The sequence below is a fragment of the Coccinella septempunctata genome, chromosome 5 (assembly GCF_907165205.1).
Source record: "Coccinella septempunctata chromosome 5, icCocSept1.1, whole genome shotgun sequence".
In the NCBI taxonomy this organism is placed as follows: Eukaryota; Metazoa; Arthropoda; class Insecta; order Coleoptera; family Coccinellidae; genus Coccinella; species Coccinella septempunctata.
Genome location: NC_058193.1, coordinates 39,981,724 through 39,999,136, shown reverse-complemented (window position 1 = coordinate 39,999,136; position 17,413 = coordinate 39,981,724). Strand labels below are relative to the sequence as shown.

Here is a 17,413-nt window from a genome sequence, read left to right as displayed (position 1 = left end):
TATTTTTACCATATTTTTGATATCCTAGACTGAATAGAAAAATGGAATCAGTTATGAAGCGGTAAGTTATCTGAAAAGAACAAACGAAACGTGTATTTCGAGAGGAAATTAATGCCAACATTACGGAAAAATCGAGTAGCCATAAAAATTCTCCTTCTAGACCACTAAAAATCGTAGAATGAAAAATCCTAGCCCATAAAAGTTTATCTATCCATACCTTCTGCATAAGGCCATATTCAAATAGCCTGTCAGAATACCAATTCTTCGACCATACATAGTTTTTGGTGGATGCGCAAATTGTTCTTTCTAACAATTGTCATTTTTGGTGGATGCTTTACACGGTTCAATTGCAAATTTTACTTCAATCATACTAATCCCTTGTTTCCGTAGTTAAATACGACATGGAAAAGAACTGGAACCAGGATTTAGTTTGTCCCTCACGATTTCTAGTTACAGTATATAATACGATGACGTTATACCAGGTATCAAGCATGAATTTTCCATAACATGCTTGAATGTCTTATGAATTTTTGATAATCTCACAATAGGATAATTATTACCACCAGTGGTACAATTCGAATATAACATAATTTATGTTCAAACACGGTGAAGAAGGTGAAACATTTTTTTAAACGTAGTGCTCAGCTTCTACTGTACTGCGTGTGGTTTTTCTGTCAGTTTCGATCAAAACTGTCTCTAGCTAGCGTAGGGAAAGCATCTCTTAGTTTTTTTCTGACAAGTTTATTGAAGTATATGGAAAATCACGATATAGGTTACTTATTTTCAACCTGGTACAAGCTAGGCACTCATTCACAGTCTGCAAACTTCCATAGCGAACGAATTGTTTTTTCAGCTCGTTATTTTGTGAAGCATCAGCCCTAAATCACTAGGTTTCCAAGGAAAAATACCCGGAAAAAACATTTAATTAACCAATTTGGACCCCTTTCAAAGGGATGCCCCATCAGATAAAATCGTTATTACACAATCACTTCATTATCTACCACCGCGTCATCTTACCCTGCGTCAATTTCCATAATTAACCAACCTTTTATCATTTTTCAAAGCCGGATGAGATGGCTTCACCCACGGAAAAAGGGATGTTACAGCTTCTTGAAAAGATTCTATGGCCTGTTTTGCAAGATGGGAGCTAACACAATGTGATTACCGCTAATTGGTCAATGGAGGAATATTCGATCTCACGAATTCATCTTTAAACGAGTTCTTCGCAAAATAAAGGTAGATTTAGAAGAAATTCAGTTTGTTTTTCTTTCAAAAAGAAGAAAGTGATTGTCAATATTCTCAATAAATGACAGATAGATTGAAACTAAGTTATGATCATAGATTAATCTATGGTTTTGATACTCCTAATTGTCCTAATAATATGTCTGAGGTATTTCTTTTGTACGAGAAACTTCGATATGTTCAAGTTCCCCAACTATGCCCGAGAAATTCTAGAGATTGGGAGATGATCCAACATCATAACCCGCAGTATGCCTTCTTGATCCGCTCCTAATCGAAAAGTCAAACGAAGGTTACCATCCAGAAGGAAAATTTCGGAAGTTTTCCCACATCCCAAGGCAAAATTCAGATCCTTATTGGATTATTCATGAAACTCGAATTACTTCCTTCATTGATTCTAATCTCGGCGAAAAAACGTAAAAAAGTTACACGCGTGCCGCAATATTGAGGCACGTGTATCGCATGCCGAGGAAGTTTCACCATAATGACTTATTAAGCACGCCCTGTTTGCATATACAGGTGTCATATGGAAATATAAAGCCATAAAAGGAAATTGAACCATAGAGGAATAATTCTGTGGAATATTCGTAGACGATAGAATTTTCACATTTGATTGAGGTCGGAAATAACTGTAGGGGTTAGTTTTTTCCATTTTTTTCACATATTTCCTATTGGGAAACATTTCAGCTGTCCTGTATCGAAAACACAAGTCCAGGCAGTGTGTGTATCATCTGCACGACAATCCTTACAATTTAGCAGCAACAAGGAACAACACTATCTCGGTTGGCGCAGTTTTATCAGCAAGAATTCAAGAATCAATCAATTCGAACTGATCTACAATGTTCTGCATTGGTCGGAACGACAGAAACAGATATTATAAATTCGATACGAAAGGAGCAGGGAATCGCTGATGGTGTCAGTACTTTTGCGATGTCTGTCCAACGAAATCCTGTTTGATTTTTCGATTGATGTGTCTGTGCTATAGATAATGGGTGGTAACAAATCAGAGGACAAGGGGCTGGGGTACATGTTTTCCGGAACACTACCCCAGGTTCTGGTAGTGTTGAGCTGTGAGTCTCCCATTTTTTTTATTTGTCGACTGTTGCAAAAAAGTGAATGGTTTTTTCGATGAAACTTCCTCAATGAGAGAGATTTCAAATTGTTTTTTCACGAATATTTCATCCTTCCTCGAATTTTACTGTCAATCTCAAGGAAAAAACTTTGTTTCATCTAAATGTGAGCATATAAAATGAAATTATTTAATGAAGAGTTGCGAAAAATTTTGGAGGGAGCTTACTCGTCAAAAAATAGTGTAGGTTTTTCATATATTTTTCTTCGAGCTTAGGTAAAGGACCCTGAAAAGCAATTCAAAATTGAAAGGCAAAAGAAACAAATTGGTGATGTTCGAAGATAGAAAAAAGCCTATAAATCTCACGATACGTACCTGTTGATAATTTTTTTTCTCGAAAACCGTTACTTTTAGCGGGAAATTACAAGAGACCTTATTTGTTCAAAATGAATCAAGCTATAAAAAATTTATTTTTAAATGGTGTAATATGAATAAGGAAAAACGTAACGACATAGAATGTCTGCTTAGTTTCATTCCTGTCAGTTTTCTGGTTTCTAAGATTGTATATTGCTTCTTTAGAGAGCTGTTTCTAAGTAGTACTGCTCGAAGAAGTTATATGAAAGACCCACACTATTTTTTGACAAGGAGTCAATGTTATCCTGTAACATAGTGTGAAAATAGCAGTTTGTTATGAATCCACCCTGATTTCAGGTACAGTGAGTACGATAGCAGATGGCATGTCTTTCGGTTGGTCTGCCCCCATGCTCCCCTACTTCGACACACCAGGTGCCCCCTTCCAACTCACAGACAGCCAGAAGGGATGGCTGGAGAACATCTACCTCCTAGGCGGAATCTGCGGTATACCCTGCACCCTCTACATCGTCGACAGAATCGGAAGAAAACATTCGATCCTCATGGCCGGCATGGTGAATCTGATAGCCTGGATACTGATAGCCATCGCGAAAGGCCCCAACTCCCTACTAGTAGCCAGATTCATGATAGGACTGGCTGGCGACGTCGCCTTCGTCGCGACGCCCATGTATATCGCGGAAATTGCTGACCAAAAGATCAGGGGATTCTTATCCTCGCTAATCTACACCATGCTGTTGGTCGGAATCCTCCTGATCTACATCATCGGTCCTTACGTCTCTATATTCAGCTCCGCTTGTGTGGCTTGCACCTTTTTGATCCTCCAATTGGTGACGTTCACCTTCATGCCAGAATCACCTTATTACCACCTTACCAAAGGACGTTATCAGGAGGCTAGACGTAGCTTGAAACGTCTCAGAACAAGGGTAGATATCGAGGAAGAATTGACGGAGATCAGCGATGGGATCAAACGACAAAACACGAAGAGAGGAAGACCTCTGGATATCTTCACTGGAAAAACCAACAGAAGAGCAGCTTTCATCATGATAATACTGAACGCGTCCCAACATCTCAGCGGTTACACGGCTATGATGATGAATATGCACATCATTTTAGCTACCGCAGATTCCATATACATCGAGACCAACTACGCTGCCATGATTTTTTGTACCCTGATGATGGCAGCAGCCTTGACAGCTGGTCTGTTTTGCGATAGGTTCGGCAGGAAGATCCTCCTGACCATTTCCAGCGTTTCTTCGGGGTTGGTACTGTTCATTCTTGCCGTTTTTCTCCACGTTAAACATCTGGGTTACGATGTTAGGGCGATGAGTTGGATACCTATATTTTGCGTTTTCTCTTACGCCCTCGTTTTCAAGATAGGTCTAGGGGTAATTCCCATAGTTTTGACGGCTGAACTATTTTCTGCAAACGTTAAGGCTGTGGGTATGTGTATGGCCGATGGTTTTTACATAGGTTGGGCAATCCTATCCGTACATATCTTTTTTTATTTCAATTCTTACGCCATGTTTTTGCCGTTTTATATATACGCAACCTGCGCGCTTTTAACTGCTTTTTACTGTGTTTTCTTCGTACCAGAAACGAAAGGTAAGACTCTGGATGAGATACAGATGATTCTGAGAGGTGTTCCAGTGTCCAAAGAGGGTCAGGAACAGAGTTCTACGGATAAAGTATGATATTAAATGATGTGATAAAGACTTTTATAGTGAATTGAATACTTTGAGATTGAACTGATACCAAAAATACTTGAATTTTATGTGCATCGTTACTGTATGGGAAAACTGAGTTTCCCAAAATATGTATGTGATCGAAAAAATAAATACGTAAAGTCGAACTCTATCTTTTCATCAAACGAAAATTCCTGAGAATATCAGAGAGTTGCCTGTCGAAACAGCATTCTTGACACAGAAATTCTTTCGCAATCGTTCATTTATGATTCGAATAGCGTGAAAATCCAGCGATGTTTGTTGTGGATTAAAGGAATTATCACTGACTCATGGAAACATTCACCTCCCAGGTCCATCTCTAAACTTTGCGTTATCTGGTGAGTTTGGGATTAATTTCACGAAAATCAACAACTGACCCTAGTAGACTCGAGGTTGTTATCATTAGCTACGCAAGGGTCATGGCAAAATGATACCAGATGTTTCTGATACCACTTGGAGTATTTTATCGACAAACCTTTCTCAGGAAATGTAGTGAAATGAATTTCACCAATACTTCTATTGGTTCTTTCCATTGTACCCTAAAGCACACGATTAATTTGAATTGATGAAGAGAGTAGCTGTCAAAAAGACTATAGACTTTTGTCAGTTGACGTTTTATGTTGAAAGTAAGGAGTGTTTCTTGTAAAACATAAGCAGAGGACATATAAATGGGGCACCATACATATGTGATATCTACTAGAGCACAGAGAAAATCTCAACTAACACTGTTTAAGCCTAGCGTAATTTTTTTTAATTACTCAACGATCTGTACATACTGTACATACTGTATAGTATTCGTCGATTAGACCACTCAGAAATCCGCTAATCACCGAATGCACAAACGACGATCCTCTATCGTTTCCTCTAGCTGAACGATAGCTTTTTACCATGAGAACCGGCAACATCGCCCATCGCTATTTTATTGAAAGCGAGATCGTTATAGCAAATTCAAAAATGAGCGCACTCCAGATTATTCCGGGAGGTAGAAAAGATCCCTCTCGATAAAAAAGTCTGAGAGAGTTCGCCTACCTGACGTTTTCGCGAGTAACGATGACAAGTGCCAAGTAATGTGAACGAAATATAAATAAATCTCGATTTGGAAGTTGATCAGAGACTAAAGTCGACAGTTCAGGTGGAAAAATGGAAAACGAAAAGCAGGGTTTGAGGTACATGTTTTCCGGAACGTACCCCCAGATTCTGGCCGTGTTGAGCTGTAAGTAAAGAGTCATAGAATAACTAACTTCTTTTTTTTTCAAGAAAATGGCTGGATTTGAATAACTCATAGAGAATGGTTGAAGCATTTTCATCAGTAGGTTTCCTTATGTGTTCAGTTTTCTGATGATATTTTTGTATAGGTGTCTTCACTTCGTATTCCATCAGATTTCTTTCATTGTTTTTGCGAAACATATCCCTGATTTGCATTCAACCCAGGTCATTTTATGTGTAAAATACCATGAAATACTTACCTACATGTGAAATTAAAACGATTGCATGAAAAATTGGGGATTCAACCAAACATGATGTTAAATGCATTCAAGCTTTTATTATTGAAAGAGAATGATTGTCCATAAACTTCTATTTTTAGCATATTCACAGTCAATTTTCACCTTCCAATCAGCTCAAAAAAATCGATTAATTTAATTATTCTCGCTGTCGATTGAAAACTTTCAATGGACATATTACAGTGTTATCAACGTGAATTTAATGATGTATTCTAACTTTTATGCACTAGATAAACTGATAAGGTATCTGAGTCACATCACAATCGGCGGATTTTAGTGATGTACCCACCTACCCACTTCTTAAACTCTTAGAATAATCCCTTTGATCTATTTCCTTCGACAAATATCCTAGTTTCGAAATAAAAGTATAACTTGGGACTTACAATGTGGTCTCGCTCTTTTCTGCTAAAACGACAATAAGATAATCGTATAATTTTATCATTCTAAACACAGATATGGAGTTCATGAATTTAAATTGGCTACGGGCGATCGAAACCTGTTAGCCGATCTGCAGAATTGGTATCATTGACCTCTTCCCTCGCTTTTTCTATTTTGTTGCACCTATTTCGCAAACACAGTGAGCCCGGAGAAGTTTTGCACACTTTATTCGATGGAGAAATTTTTGGTTTATCATTTTGGAACGTAAGGCATGAAAAAACCACTATCTTGAAACTTTTCTGTTGAGTTTTGGAGCATGAAGCTTCCAAAAGATCTACAACAAAATTGGTCCAAATATTTTTGATGGCAAACTGCCAGAGACAAACCAATGATTTGGGAAAATGAATATCATCAAATTCCTTTCAATCTCTTTTGAATTTTGATAATCAGTTTTCGATTCGGCTTTGTAAAAAAAAATTAACGCAGAAAACCCTAGTTCGATCATAATATATTCAATTTTCCCAGGAAATATACGTAAGAAACAATTCTTATTTTTTTTATTTCCTCGAATTCACCCATATTATAATAATTGAGGTCGTAATGATCAAATATGTAAATAGAGTCATATTCTGGGTCCCAAATATCTTTCGAGGTTGCTCTTGATTGCTCGTTACCAAAGATTCATCGCAATAAATTCGGTCAATCGAATAATTACGACCTCATCAATTAAAATCCTTCATTGGGAAGATAAAAGGCTGTTTTGATGAAGCGTAGGCGAAGTGTGACACGAATTGATTGTCTAAATTGCGAAGAATCGTTTGCTTCGATAAATCCAGGGACGTAACCAATTAATCTAGATGCCTGCATATTAAGCTTGGGGACATTGATGGAAGAAATGAATGGGCAAAGGAATGGCTTGATTTCTTATCAATTCTTCTGAGATTATCATGATATATTATAACAGGAAAGTTGGTACAAGAAAACATTCTATTATTTCGAAAATTTTCCTCCTGTATTCTATCAGGGTGGAGTAGACTTGGTGGTTCAAATGTTCGCTAGTTCATTTCATATTTATGGAAACCTGGAGCATAAATCTATGTTCCAAGTATGGAAAAACAGCTTTTGAGGAATGGGAGAATTTCTGCTCGACATTTCCATTCTGAACATCGCTTGCAGATAGTAAATATTGATCTTATGAATATGAAAAGAAACCTCTACAAACAGGATTTTCGTTTTTCACGTAACAGAATCCAACGAACCAACCCATGATCCAAATCGCCCATGTCCTTGCATATTACCTAATACCTTCTTTACATTGTATTACGCCTCATTAACACAAGCCCAACATTGTTGAGAAACCATCCATGTGAACAATTCCGGGCATAAAAAATGTAATCGCTTTTTAAACGTATCAGCTTGTGCTTTTACGTGAATCATTTTTACCTTCTTCTCAGATTCGTTTAATGACTTGGTTCGATGTAGGATTTGGCATTGACCGACGTTGACAAGTCTCAGCGATTTTACCCAAAAAAGTGGAAATATGATAGACCCCCCACTGGTCATGTATGGAAATAGGTAAATGTTATGTACTCAAGGTCTTGAGAATTTAAATTCCAATTAAACGTATTTTCAGTCTCATTATTGAAGGTAAAGGATATTATTCGTTATATCAACGTGTATGGTAATTTCGACAGTGGCGTACCAATTGTGAATTGATGTAGGATCCAAGAGAATTTTGCTGAGTTGATTTTTGTATCTGCCTTTTGATTCACACCCAACTTATTCGAACAAAGATAATAGTGAAAGATTGTCGACACTCTTTAAACTTTTGATTTTTCACCAGGTACAACCAGCGCCATATCCGATGGCATGTCATACGGTTGGTCAGCTCCCATCATACCGAAGCTGGAAGCCCCAGATTCCCCCATAAAAATCTCGGATACCGACAAGGATAACCTGGAGAACGTCTACCTACTCGGCGCCATTTTTGGAGTTCCCGTAACAGTATTTCTAGTGGACAAAATAGGCAGAAAATTCACCATACTCACCGCAGGACTCATAAATTTGGCAGCGTGGTTGATTATAGCTGTTGCGAACACAGCTACGTGGATAATGGTGGCTAGGTTCATGGTTGGGACAGCTGGTGACGTGGCGTTCATTGCTGCGCCCATGTATATTGCCGAAATAGCCGACCAGAAGATCAGAGGTTTCTTATCATCGCTCATCTTCACTATGATGCTCATAGGAATACTCCTGATGTACGTTATAGGTCCCTATGTTTCCATCATGACATCGTCTTGCGTTGGAGCCTTCTTCTTGGCTGTACAAATCATCACCTTCTCTTTCATGCCTGAATCACCCTATTATTACTTATGCAAAGGTAAATATGGAAGCGCAAAACGTTCTTTAGAAAGACTAAGGGTCAATCCAAACATCGAAAAAGAAATGTCAGAGATGAAGACTGCAATAGAGAGGCAGAAATCAGAGAGTGGAAAGTTTAAGGATCTTTTTGTTGGGCTTAACAACCGAAAAGCTTTGACCATCATGGTGATACTGAACGGGGCTCAACATTTCAGCGCCTACAGCGTCATCATGATGAATATGCACATGATTTTGGGCGCCGCAAGTTCAATTTACATCGAAACCAACTACACAGCAATGATTTTCGCGTTGTTCATGATGGTGGCAGCGTTTTTAGCTGGATTGGTTTGCGATAAGTTCGGGAGGAAGATTCTTCTTACCATCTCCAGTTTCCTCACCAGCGTAGTCTTGGCGATTCTGGCGGTTTTTCTACATTTGAAACACCTTGGCTACAACGTGGATGGCATAAGTTGGATACCGATAGTCTGCGTTCTTGCCTATGCTCTAGTTTTCAAAATAGGCTTAGGACTTCTACCCATTGTACTCACTGCAGAACTGTTCTCAGCCAACGTGAAGGCCATGGGTATGTGCCTGGCGGATGCCTTTTACATAGCGTGGGCTATGTTATCTGTGTACGTCTTCTTCTGGACGTCTAGGTCCTTTGGAATGTACTTCCCTTTCTACATTTTCGCAGCTTGTGCATTCCTGACCTCTGTTTATTGTTTGTTGAGCGTTCCGGAGACCAAAGGAAAGACTTTGGAAGAAATCCAGATGATGCTTAAGGGTATCACTCCACCACCGAAGAGCGTTGAGATGGGGGAAATGAAGAAGAATGCTTATCCAGAATCTGTGGCTTTCCTATCGGAGTGAAGATAGGTATTTTTAGGGATATTTCAAGAAAACATTCCGAATGTGTACTTTTTTATTCAGGAAAAAAGGCATGTGTTGAATTTTTGACAGTATATTACTATAAGATGTATTTTTATTGTAAATTAATTTTATTGTTAGATGAATGATGGGAATTGTTGATTCCATGACATTTGAAAAGTTTTGATACGTTTTTCAAGTACAGTACAAGGACTTGTAGTCTCAAGGTCTTGATAAAGGACATTACAGTCCCCTTTATATCCACCAGTGATATACTAGAGATACACCACTGTGATGACATTATAGGTACCTACGTGAAACAATTGAAATTGTGCTTGTTATTACACGAATGTATTTTTTAGTGCTTTAAGTTGTGATAATAACCATTTATCTTAATTTTATGCAATATGGTTTATCGTAGGTAGCGATAATTCCTACACCAATTGTTACGAAAATATTTTAGTGATCAATGCAATAAACTCAGTTCGATATTTATGTTTTTTTCTGATACTATCGATAAATGTTTTGGTGACGATGATTCGTACAAATACAGTTTCTACGAATACCTACCACGATGCATACCAATTTGAAGACCTAGTCTTTTCCATTCAGGGCAAAGTTGAGAATCATTGCAGCTAGGTTTTTAAAAGGATGGAATGGGCGTCTACAAAACGTGATAATATTCAATTCAATATAACCTTTTCGCAACAAATTGCACAATTCTCGGTTTACTGAGGTCGTAATAACTATATCGATTCTTCCTGTCGTGAGGCAGAGGGTTAGGGTGGAAACACTATCGACATATCCTATTTAAAATAGCCGTCTGCGAGAAAATTGCCCTTTTAGATGCGTTCTTTCGAGAATCTTTTAGCGACGACATTAACCAAATGGTCCATAAAAATTTATTTCGTGTGATCCAGTCGTATAGATGGATCCAGAATGGTGCATTTGATGACTTGGACAATGTGTCAAGATGGGAGAGGTAAATTGGTGAATTTTCGAAGAATTGATTGTATTCTGGTCATCATAGGGTTCATGAGGATTCTTAACATTAACTCAATTCCGAATGAATTATAATTTCGATCGAGCAACTCGGAGATTAAAATAGACATGCTTGCTTAGCTTTCCACATTTCCAGAAATTCACCGAATTACCAAAGTTATTCTAACTCGTGAAATGATTCAAACGGCGACCTATTACAGCCCTTCAGCATCCCCTTACAGACCCAATAATGAGCGCGAAACTTTGACTCCGGCTCGGAGGGCCAACTATAGGATTAAGTTCGACTGTAATACGGACTTTGAATCAGTCGCGTCTGAAACTTACCAGAGACGTTTTCTTTGAAGTAGGTTTATCATAGCCGTTGATCATTAGGCCACCACGAAGAGAAGCTTTCTACAGAGTAATAAACCCTCGACAAAACACTTTTTATATGAAATGAAACTAATTATGACAAACAATCTACAAAACTACAATTATTAGACAGTGGATATACCGCAATTTTTATACGACTCTCAATTTTCTCGAATTTCCTAAGTTGGTTCAAAGCTATCCCCCTCAACGGATGAATCAGAGACAGACTAAGGTATTTGAGGGTCCTAGGCTGGAAGTAAATTTCAGAGCTCGATCTTTGCTAAGTAGAAGGATGAATCGAGATGAATACATATTTAATTTTCAATCATCATTGATAAAATAATGGAAGTGAAGCTCAATTTGTGTAACAGTTATCGAAATGGTTCATGAAATTCACGAAAAACTAGAAATACTGATGATTTTTGACAACGATTACACAGATGATCGTTCGTGAGTAGTCCAGATATGGGAAAGTCAAACCCTCCTGTCAGTGTCAGATCCGAAATGTTGTAAAATCCCTGTCGCAAATGCCCACCACTTGCCACAAAGACCCCGCAGGCTTCAAATGCGCGAAGGAGAAACTATCACCGCAGAAATCGACAGAGGCGGAACTATGGCTGAACATGATGACCAGCATGCTGAACTTCGCCATGGCTTCCACGACCCTCATGAAGAGCATCCAGAACAGGGTGGAGGTGACCAAGAAGCTAGAGGACGAGGCTAGGGCCATGAGGGCTGCGGAGTTCTTCAGGCAGGAGCTGGCCAAGTCGATGCCCAACGACGCTTCTGAAGATTTCTCCCTGAGATCCGAACCGGTTAGGGAGGATACTTGCGGGGAACACACCTGCACCCTACTCTTCAGAAAAAAAGAACCGGACGAGTGTGGACCTAGTTGTGACGGGAAGAAGTCTGCAGGACCCAAAAAGTGAGTGAATTCATCAGGGAAAGGTTTGAAAGATCTAACAGAAGTCTTATATCGTCCACAGAATACCACTATCAACGAAGAAGAGGAAACCTTGCCAAGAGAGTGTTGACACCATAGGAGGCAGCTGTCTATGCCTGATCCCCTTGCCTGAAGAACCAAGTGAGGCAGACATGGACAAAACCGACGAAGACACGTGTTCTTGCGCTCAAATCAAAGCGTGTATGGTTGACGACGATGAGGAACCTTCCTGCGTTTGCAGCGACGATGAGGTCAAGGATGAGGGCACCAAGATAATATGCGAACCTCAAGTGATTTGTCGGGCTAACATGTCCTTGGACGACCTTGAGAAATCTGACGACTGCAGCTGTCCTTCCTTTGGCTGTAAAGAAGATCAAGCTTCACCTGAAGAACCACCCGCAACCGAAGAAGAACCTGAAGCTGCAGCAGAATGTAAAGGAGCAGTCGTGGAAGAGGAACCATCCAGTAAGTGAGGGTTTGGCTTCCGAAATAGACATGACAAATTGGGCTTCGTTCATAGTTCCGAACATTCTTAATCGTCGTATTTTAATGTTCAGTTATAGATTGTGGTTGCCAGACTACATCTTCTCAAGAGCTGATGATCAAAGAGCTCCAGTTTGCCAATCTGGCCTACCAGCTGAGGCAGACCGACAAGAATTTGAAAGAACTGAAGAGGGAGATGGATCGTATCAATAATTTTGTAGGAGGAAAGAAGAAATGCTCGTATGCCACTGCTGCAGCTCTGTACGAAGAGATAATGAAGCCCAGGACGCCAATAGATGATGTTTCCAGGAGCAGCAGTCGAAGAAGAAGAAGATAGCTGGTGAATTCACCATGAATAAAACAAATTTGTAAAAAATCGGGAATTCTTTCAAATTTTAGGGTGCAACTGCCACGTTAACCATAGGGATGTTTGGATTTTAGGTATAATGAAGCCAATCGGTTGAGCACGTTGGTAATGATATATAGTGTGACACATAATAACTGAGGGAACAAAAACGAATAAAATCTTTTCTTCAATTATAGTTTTTATGGTCTTTAACTGGCTTTTTTGTGGATATCTGTGAACCTCCAATAATTCATCCCATTTAACTGCATAATTTCACAATTTCCAAAGTAACTGCTTCACACTGAGGGAGGGTTTGTTAAACTTTTTTTCGCCAAGAATGTTTCCGCAAATATTCATGAGTTGAGAAGTGGGTCCTGAGTGCCATGTAGAAACTTCAGGGAATTTTCGGACATTAAAGAAACCCGTGAAGGCATTAGATGCCATCCAGTGCCCGCAAAATTAAAATTAGCATAAAAACAATACAACTTTCCGGAGCGCTGGTAACTTCCAAAACAGCCCAAGTTCAGTTGGTTCAATTAGGCTCGATGAGGAGGAAGGGTAAATTGAACAGAGGTGAACGTTGTTCGAAAAGCCACCAAGAATTTCTCGCTGAAATTATTAACATGGTGGGTTGGTTCCATAGATACAAAATAATTCAGTTGATTTTCACAGCAAAAATCTGGGTTCAGTTGATTGTTGGTTACATGGTATGCTCAGACAATTTAATTATAAAGTGAAATATATAATATCAACTTAAGTATTTTGTTCCATATGTTTAACTGATGGTAAATGGCTCTACCTTGTTATAGCAGTATATACAGCTTTGGATTGTGCTAATTGTACCTGATTTTGAATCAATGCCTTACAGGTATTCTAAAATTAATAATAATACTTCAATATACAAACCTATGCAACTGTTCAGTGAGTATGCACTATCAGCTTTGCACATCTGCCAATTTCTTCTCATTTCCTACATGCAACCCTTTCAGAATCATCTGTATCTCCTCCAATGTTTTACTTTTGGTTTCCGGTATGTAATAATGGCTGAAAATCGCTGTAGCGAGACAAAGAGCAGCGAACAGATAGAAGGGCACGTGCATTCCATAAATTTTCAGCAAGTATTGGAACAGGGAAATGGTGATAACACCAAAAATCACATAGGTAGCATCTGCCACCGTCATTCCCATAGCTTTAACTTTAGTTGGGAAGATCTCAGCAGTTAAAACAATGGGAACCATACCCAATCCAAATTTAAAAACCAGAGCGTACACCATCACGCTCGCTATGGGTATCCAGCTAACTCCCAGAACGTCATAATTGAGGTACTGAAGGTTGAAGTAGACCGCCAAAGCAAACAAGGAAATACTGGTGAGGATACTTGAGGAAATTAGGAGAATCTTTCTCCCATAACGGTCTATAAAAATAGAAGCGACTGCTGCAGCGAAAAACATGAGGACTGAAAAAATTATCGCTGCCACTTTAGAATCCATGTAGACGGTCCCAGCGGATTCCAGGATGAAGTGAAGATTCATCAGTATCACACTCATGCAGCTGAACTGTTGGGCGGCGTTGAGAACCATCATTATGGTCAAAGCTTTCCTGTTGCTGTGTATAAGGAGGAGATCTTGAGGCCTCCCCTTCTCAGACTTCTGACGTTCTATGGCGGATTCAATCTCTTTGAGCTCATCCTCAATATCCGTCTTATCCCTGAGAAAGCACAAAGCTTTCCTGGCCTTCTCCTTCTTTCCCTTGAGGAGGAGGAAGTAGGGAGACTCTGGCATGAAGGGGAATGTAGCAAGTTGGGTGAGTAGTATCAAAGCTCCAACAACTGACGATACCCAAAGTTGGAAGAAAGGCGCCAGCACGTAGATGATGATGATGCCGCTGAGCATCATCAAGAATATCAAGCTAGCCAGGAATCCTCTTATTTTTTGGTCTGCTATCTCTGCAACATACATTGGCGCCGAAACAAAAGCGACGTCCATGGCTAGACCGGTTAGAAATCTGGCAACATACAGGTACTCCACCCTGTTGGCTATGACGATCAAGATCCAGGCTGTGAAACTGTTGGAGGCTGCTATGATGAGCGACTTTTGACGACCTATTTTGTCGACAAAGTAGATGGTTATAGGAAGACCGGCCACGCCACCTATGAGGTAGATGGTTTCCAGCCAGTAGACATCGGTGTCTGTGATTTTTATGGGGCTGTCTGGGGCTTGCAGCACTGGGATTAGGGGAGCTGACCAGCCATACTGCATACCGTCCGATATTGCGCTGAATGTGCCTATAAAATTGGAAAGATTAGGATGAAATTGATCCTGGGATGTTCAGTATAGATTATTTGATAAGGACTTTGATGGATTTGGGTCATATCTATATCAAGTGATTTCTAATTGATAGTGTTGGAGCTTTGCTTGATCAACCTACCTTCAGTATCGAAAAAAATACACAGATGATGTTGAATTCAAGACATGGTTACAAATCATTGAATTACCTCATCAAAATTGAATATTTGGAGTTGAATATCATCACGAGCACTGAATAAAACCTGATTTTGCCACCATCGATTCATGAATTCATCGTAATCTATGCGTTTCTTTCAGAATAATTGTGATATTCAAACTTTATGGTCAGAATCACAGACAGATGAGGCTCTGTACATAGAGATAGTGCTATGCAGCAAATGACATAAGTGTAGTGAGAAGTGAGATATGGAAATGGATATATTTACGGATATTATTGAAATGAGGTGAGATATTATCTTATAAATAATCTTATTCTAAAATGTAGGTACACATACTATCGTACGACATTGCAACATGACTAATAAAGAAAGTTTTCTTTCGACAAGAATAGAAATTGACATTCAATTCCACATCTTTTTCATTATTGTGTGATTTTGATTGAATCGCCGATGAAAGTGATTAATATTTTATTTTACTCACCGCTTATGGCAGCCAGTAGTTGGTAAAAAGTGCCGGCAAACATCTGCTGAAGATGGTCTTTCATTTTTATCACTCTTATATCTTTGCGTACTCAAAGGGGTTTGATACTCAGTGCTTGTTCTCAAATATTGCCGACAACCGACTGAAAACTATAATAATTTCCTGTGATCACTGCTAGATCTCATGGAAGTAATTAGATTAACACCTTTTCGCTAACTTAATCATAATCTTCGAGGGCCATAAAAACTATATGGGTAGATGTAGAGATTTGCCAGTCTGACGAGAGAATATAACATATTTTACGACTACGAATTATTATTAGATTCGTTAAATCTCATTGACGGAATTCTATTATTCGAAATGGAGTGAAATTGAAGGAGAGCAAACAGGAATCTGTTTGATGTCGGGAAATTAACTTCGGACCGATTTTCCGGTAACGCTATTGCTTTTGTTCGTTAATCTCGATCAATTTGAAATAGAACTCTAAAAATATCGAACACTATATATTGTCAAATCGGTTTATTTTTGAAATATGAACACTTCGAAAATCGGATGACAAAGGATTTGCCCCTGCTGTTATGTTACACGTTCTAAATAAGTATATTGAAGTTTTTCCAATCGCCATTTTGTATGGTTAGGATTTGGACGGAAATTTATGATCTGAATCTTGTAAAATCCTCGTAGATTAGAGACGTGGATTAGAAATCTACAATTATGTATCCATCAGTTGAGAAAATATAGGAGCACAGGGTTAATAAAAAATGATGTTTCACAAAAAAATCATGTACCGAAAAATTATTTTCCTTTTGTCTTGACTAAAAACTTTTTTCATTATCAGATTGGTGGAGTATTTGCTGTAAAATCAACATCTGATTCAACAATATAATCTAGGAAACGTTGATCCTGAAAAGTGCAGAAAGTAATTTCATTTTCGTTATCTACAGGATATTAAAATCAACTTTCATCTCGAATTCACAATTCAAAACCACAGACCATAGCACAGAAAACAACCAAGCGGAATCATAAACGATTTTGTTTGTTTTGCGAATGTAAATCAGCAATTAACATTGAACAACCACCGATCAGCAAATATCATCACCATAAAAATGATATGGAATTTTCCATTGCCTAGAATCTAGCTGATAACCCGAACTTCAATTTCAATATGAGTGTTTCCATAAAGGGTAACACATTTTCCTCAAATCTCTCCAAACTTTGTCGTGGTAGATTCCCATACAACATCATTTTTCGTACAGAAATGAACGGTTTGTACAGGCTGTGAATGAATAGTAGCGCAAACATGTTCCTGTCGAAAAATGGTGTCGTTCTTTGACATAATTTTTTTAAAGCAACCCTTGCTCAAGAAACCAAACCCACCTTACAATTCTGTTTCGATATTTGGTTGAAAAGTTTCGGAAAGCAAGAGAAAAATTCGTAACTCTTCTCTGCCGCGAAAATTGACGAGTTTTTCAGAAGGTTAGACGATTTTTTTTGGGGTTCTTTCAAAGACTCAATTCTTTGGAGGCCCCCAACCCTCACACCACGACTGCTCAGACCCGACCACCTTCTGACGTCACCGGCGAAGGGTTGGAGCGAGGATCCGCGTCTCCTTCGCCGGCCTCAGTTGCAGCATCCGCCAGGGGTCGTCGCGACGCCCGACGTCGACTTGTAGATTCACGCCGGAGATCGCGGAAGGTGCGTCGACAACGCATCCCATCGCGTCGTCGTCCACGAGCAGTGTGCTTCCAACGCGCCCGCCAGAAACACGCTTCGCTCGGTTACGTATGTCATACGCGTCGCGACGCTTGAAAGGTGAACCGCAGGTAGGTGGTTG

General features: G+C 39.2%; 4 protein-coding genes across 4 annotated transcripts in view; 3 read left to right on the top strand and 1 right to left on the bottom strand.

Moving 5' to 3' along the window:
• The first annotated feature begins 2,078 nt into the window (after nt 1-2,078).
• Nucleotides 2,079-10,002, top strand: LOC123314151. The gene is made up of 4 exons (XM_044899271.1): nt 2,079-2,309; nt 3,020-4,365; nt 5,509-5,614; nt 8,125-10,002. Exons 1-4 carry the CDS (start codon nt 2,228-2,230, stop codon nt 9,510-9,512), a joined length of 2,922 nt encoding a protein of 973 aa, XP_044755206.1. The 5' UTR covers nt 2,079-2,227; the 3' UTR covers nt 9,513-10,002.
• Nucleotides 10,003-11,315: 1,313 nt separating this feature from the next.
• On the top strand, nt 11,316-12,828 carry LOC123312866. Its single transcript, XM_044897425.1, has 4 exons — nt 11,316-11,787; nt 11,849-12,270; nt 12,363-12,628; nt 12,688-12,828. The coding sequence occupies exons 1-3, from the start codon at nt 11,390-11,392 to the stop codon at nt 12,623-12,625; spliced, it is 1,083 nt and encodes a 360-aa protein (XP_044753360.1). The 5' UTR covers nt 11,316-11,389; the 3' UTR covers nt 12,626-12,628; nt 12,688-12,828.
• Nucleotides 12,829-13,413: 585 nt separating this feature from the next.
• Nucleotides 13,414-15,777, bottom strand: LOC123312865 (facilitated trehalose transporter Tret1-like). The gene is made up of 2 exons (XM_044897424.1): nt 15,580-15,777; nt 13,414-14,918 (listed from the first exon to the last, which is right to left on the bottom strand). The coding sequence occupies exons 1-2, from the start codon at nt 15,641-15,643 to the stop codon at nt 13,570-13,572; spliced, it is 1,413 nt and encodes a 470-aa protein (XP_044753359.1). The 5' UTR covers nt 15,644-15,777; the 3' UTR covers nt 13,414-13,569.
• A 1,530-nt stretch (nt 15,778-17,307) lies between these two features.
• The window catches only part of LOC123313393 (5-hydroxytryptamine receptor-like), a 69,540-nt gene continuing 69,434 nt past the window's right edge, over nt 17,308-17,413 (top strand). The window contains exon 1 of the mRNA XM_044898261.1: nt 17,308-17,402. The gene's annotated coding sequence lies outside the window, so the exon portion shown is untranslated. The remainder of the gene's footprint in view (nt 17,403-17,413) is intronic.

Coding starts and splice junctions, on each gene's coding strand:
- LOC123312865 (XM_044897424.1), bottom strand. CDS start 15,643: ATGAAAGACCATCTTCAGCAGATGTTTGCCGGCACTTTTTACCAACTA. Junction 14,919..15,579: donor ACTACTGGCTGCCATAAGCG/GTGAGTAAAATA, acceptor CCAATTTTATAG/GCACATTCAGCGCAATATCG.
- LOC123312866 (XM_044897425.1), top strand. CDS start 11,390: ATGCCCACCACTTGCCACAAAGACCCCGCAGGCTTCAAATGCGCGAAG. Junction 11,788..11,848: donor AAGTCTGCAGGACCCAAAAA/GTGAGTGAATTC, acceptor TATCGTCCACAG/AATACCACTATCAACGAAGA. Junction 12,271..12,362: donor CGTGGAAGAGGAACCATCCA/GTAAGTGAGGGT, acceptor TTTAATGTTCAG/TTATAGATTGTGGTTGCCAG.
- LOC123314151 (XM_044899271.1), top strand. CDS start 2,228: ATGGGTGGTAACAAATCAGAGGACAAGGGGCTGGGGTACATGTTTTCC. Junction 2,310..3,019: donor GGTTCTGGTAGTGTTGAGCT/GTGAGTCTCCCA, acceptor CCCTGATTTCAG/GTACAGTGAGTACGATAGCA. Junction 5,615..8,124: donor GATTCTGGCCGTGTTGAGCT/GTAAGTAAAGAG, acceptor ATTTTTCACCAG/GTACAACCAGCGCCATATCC.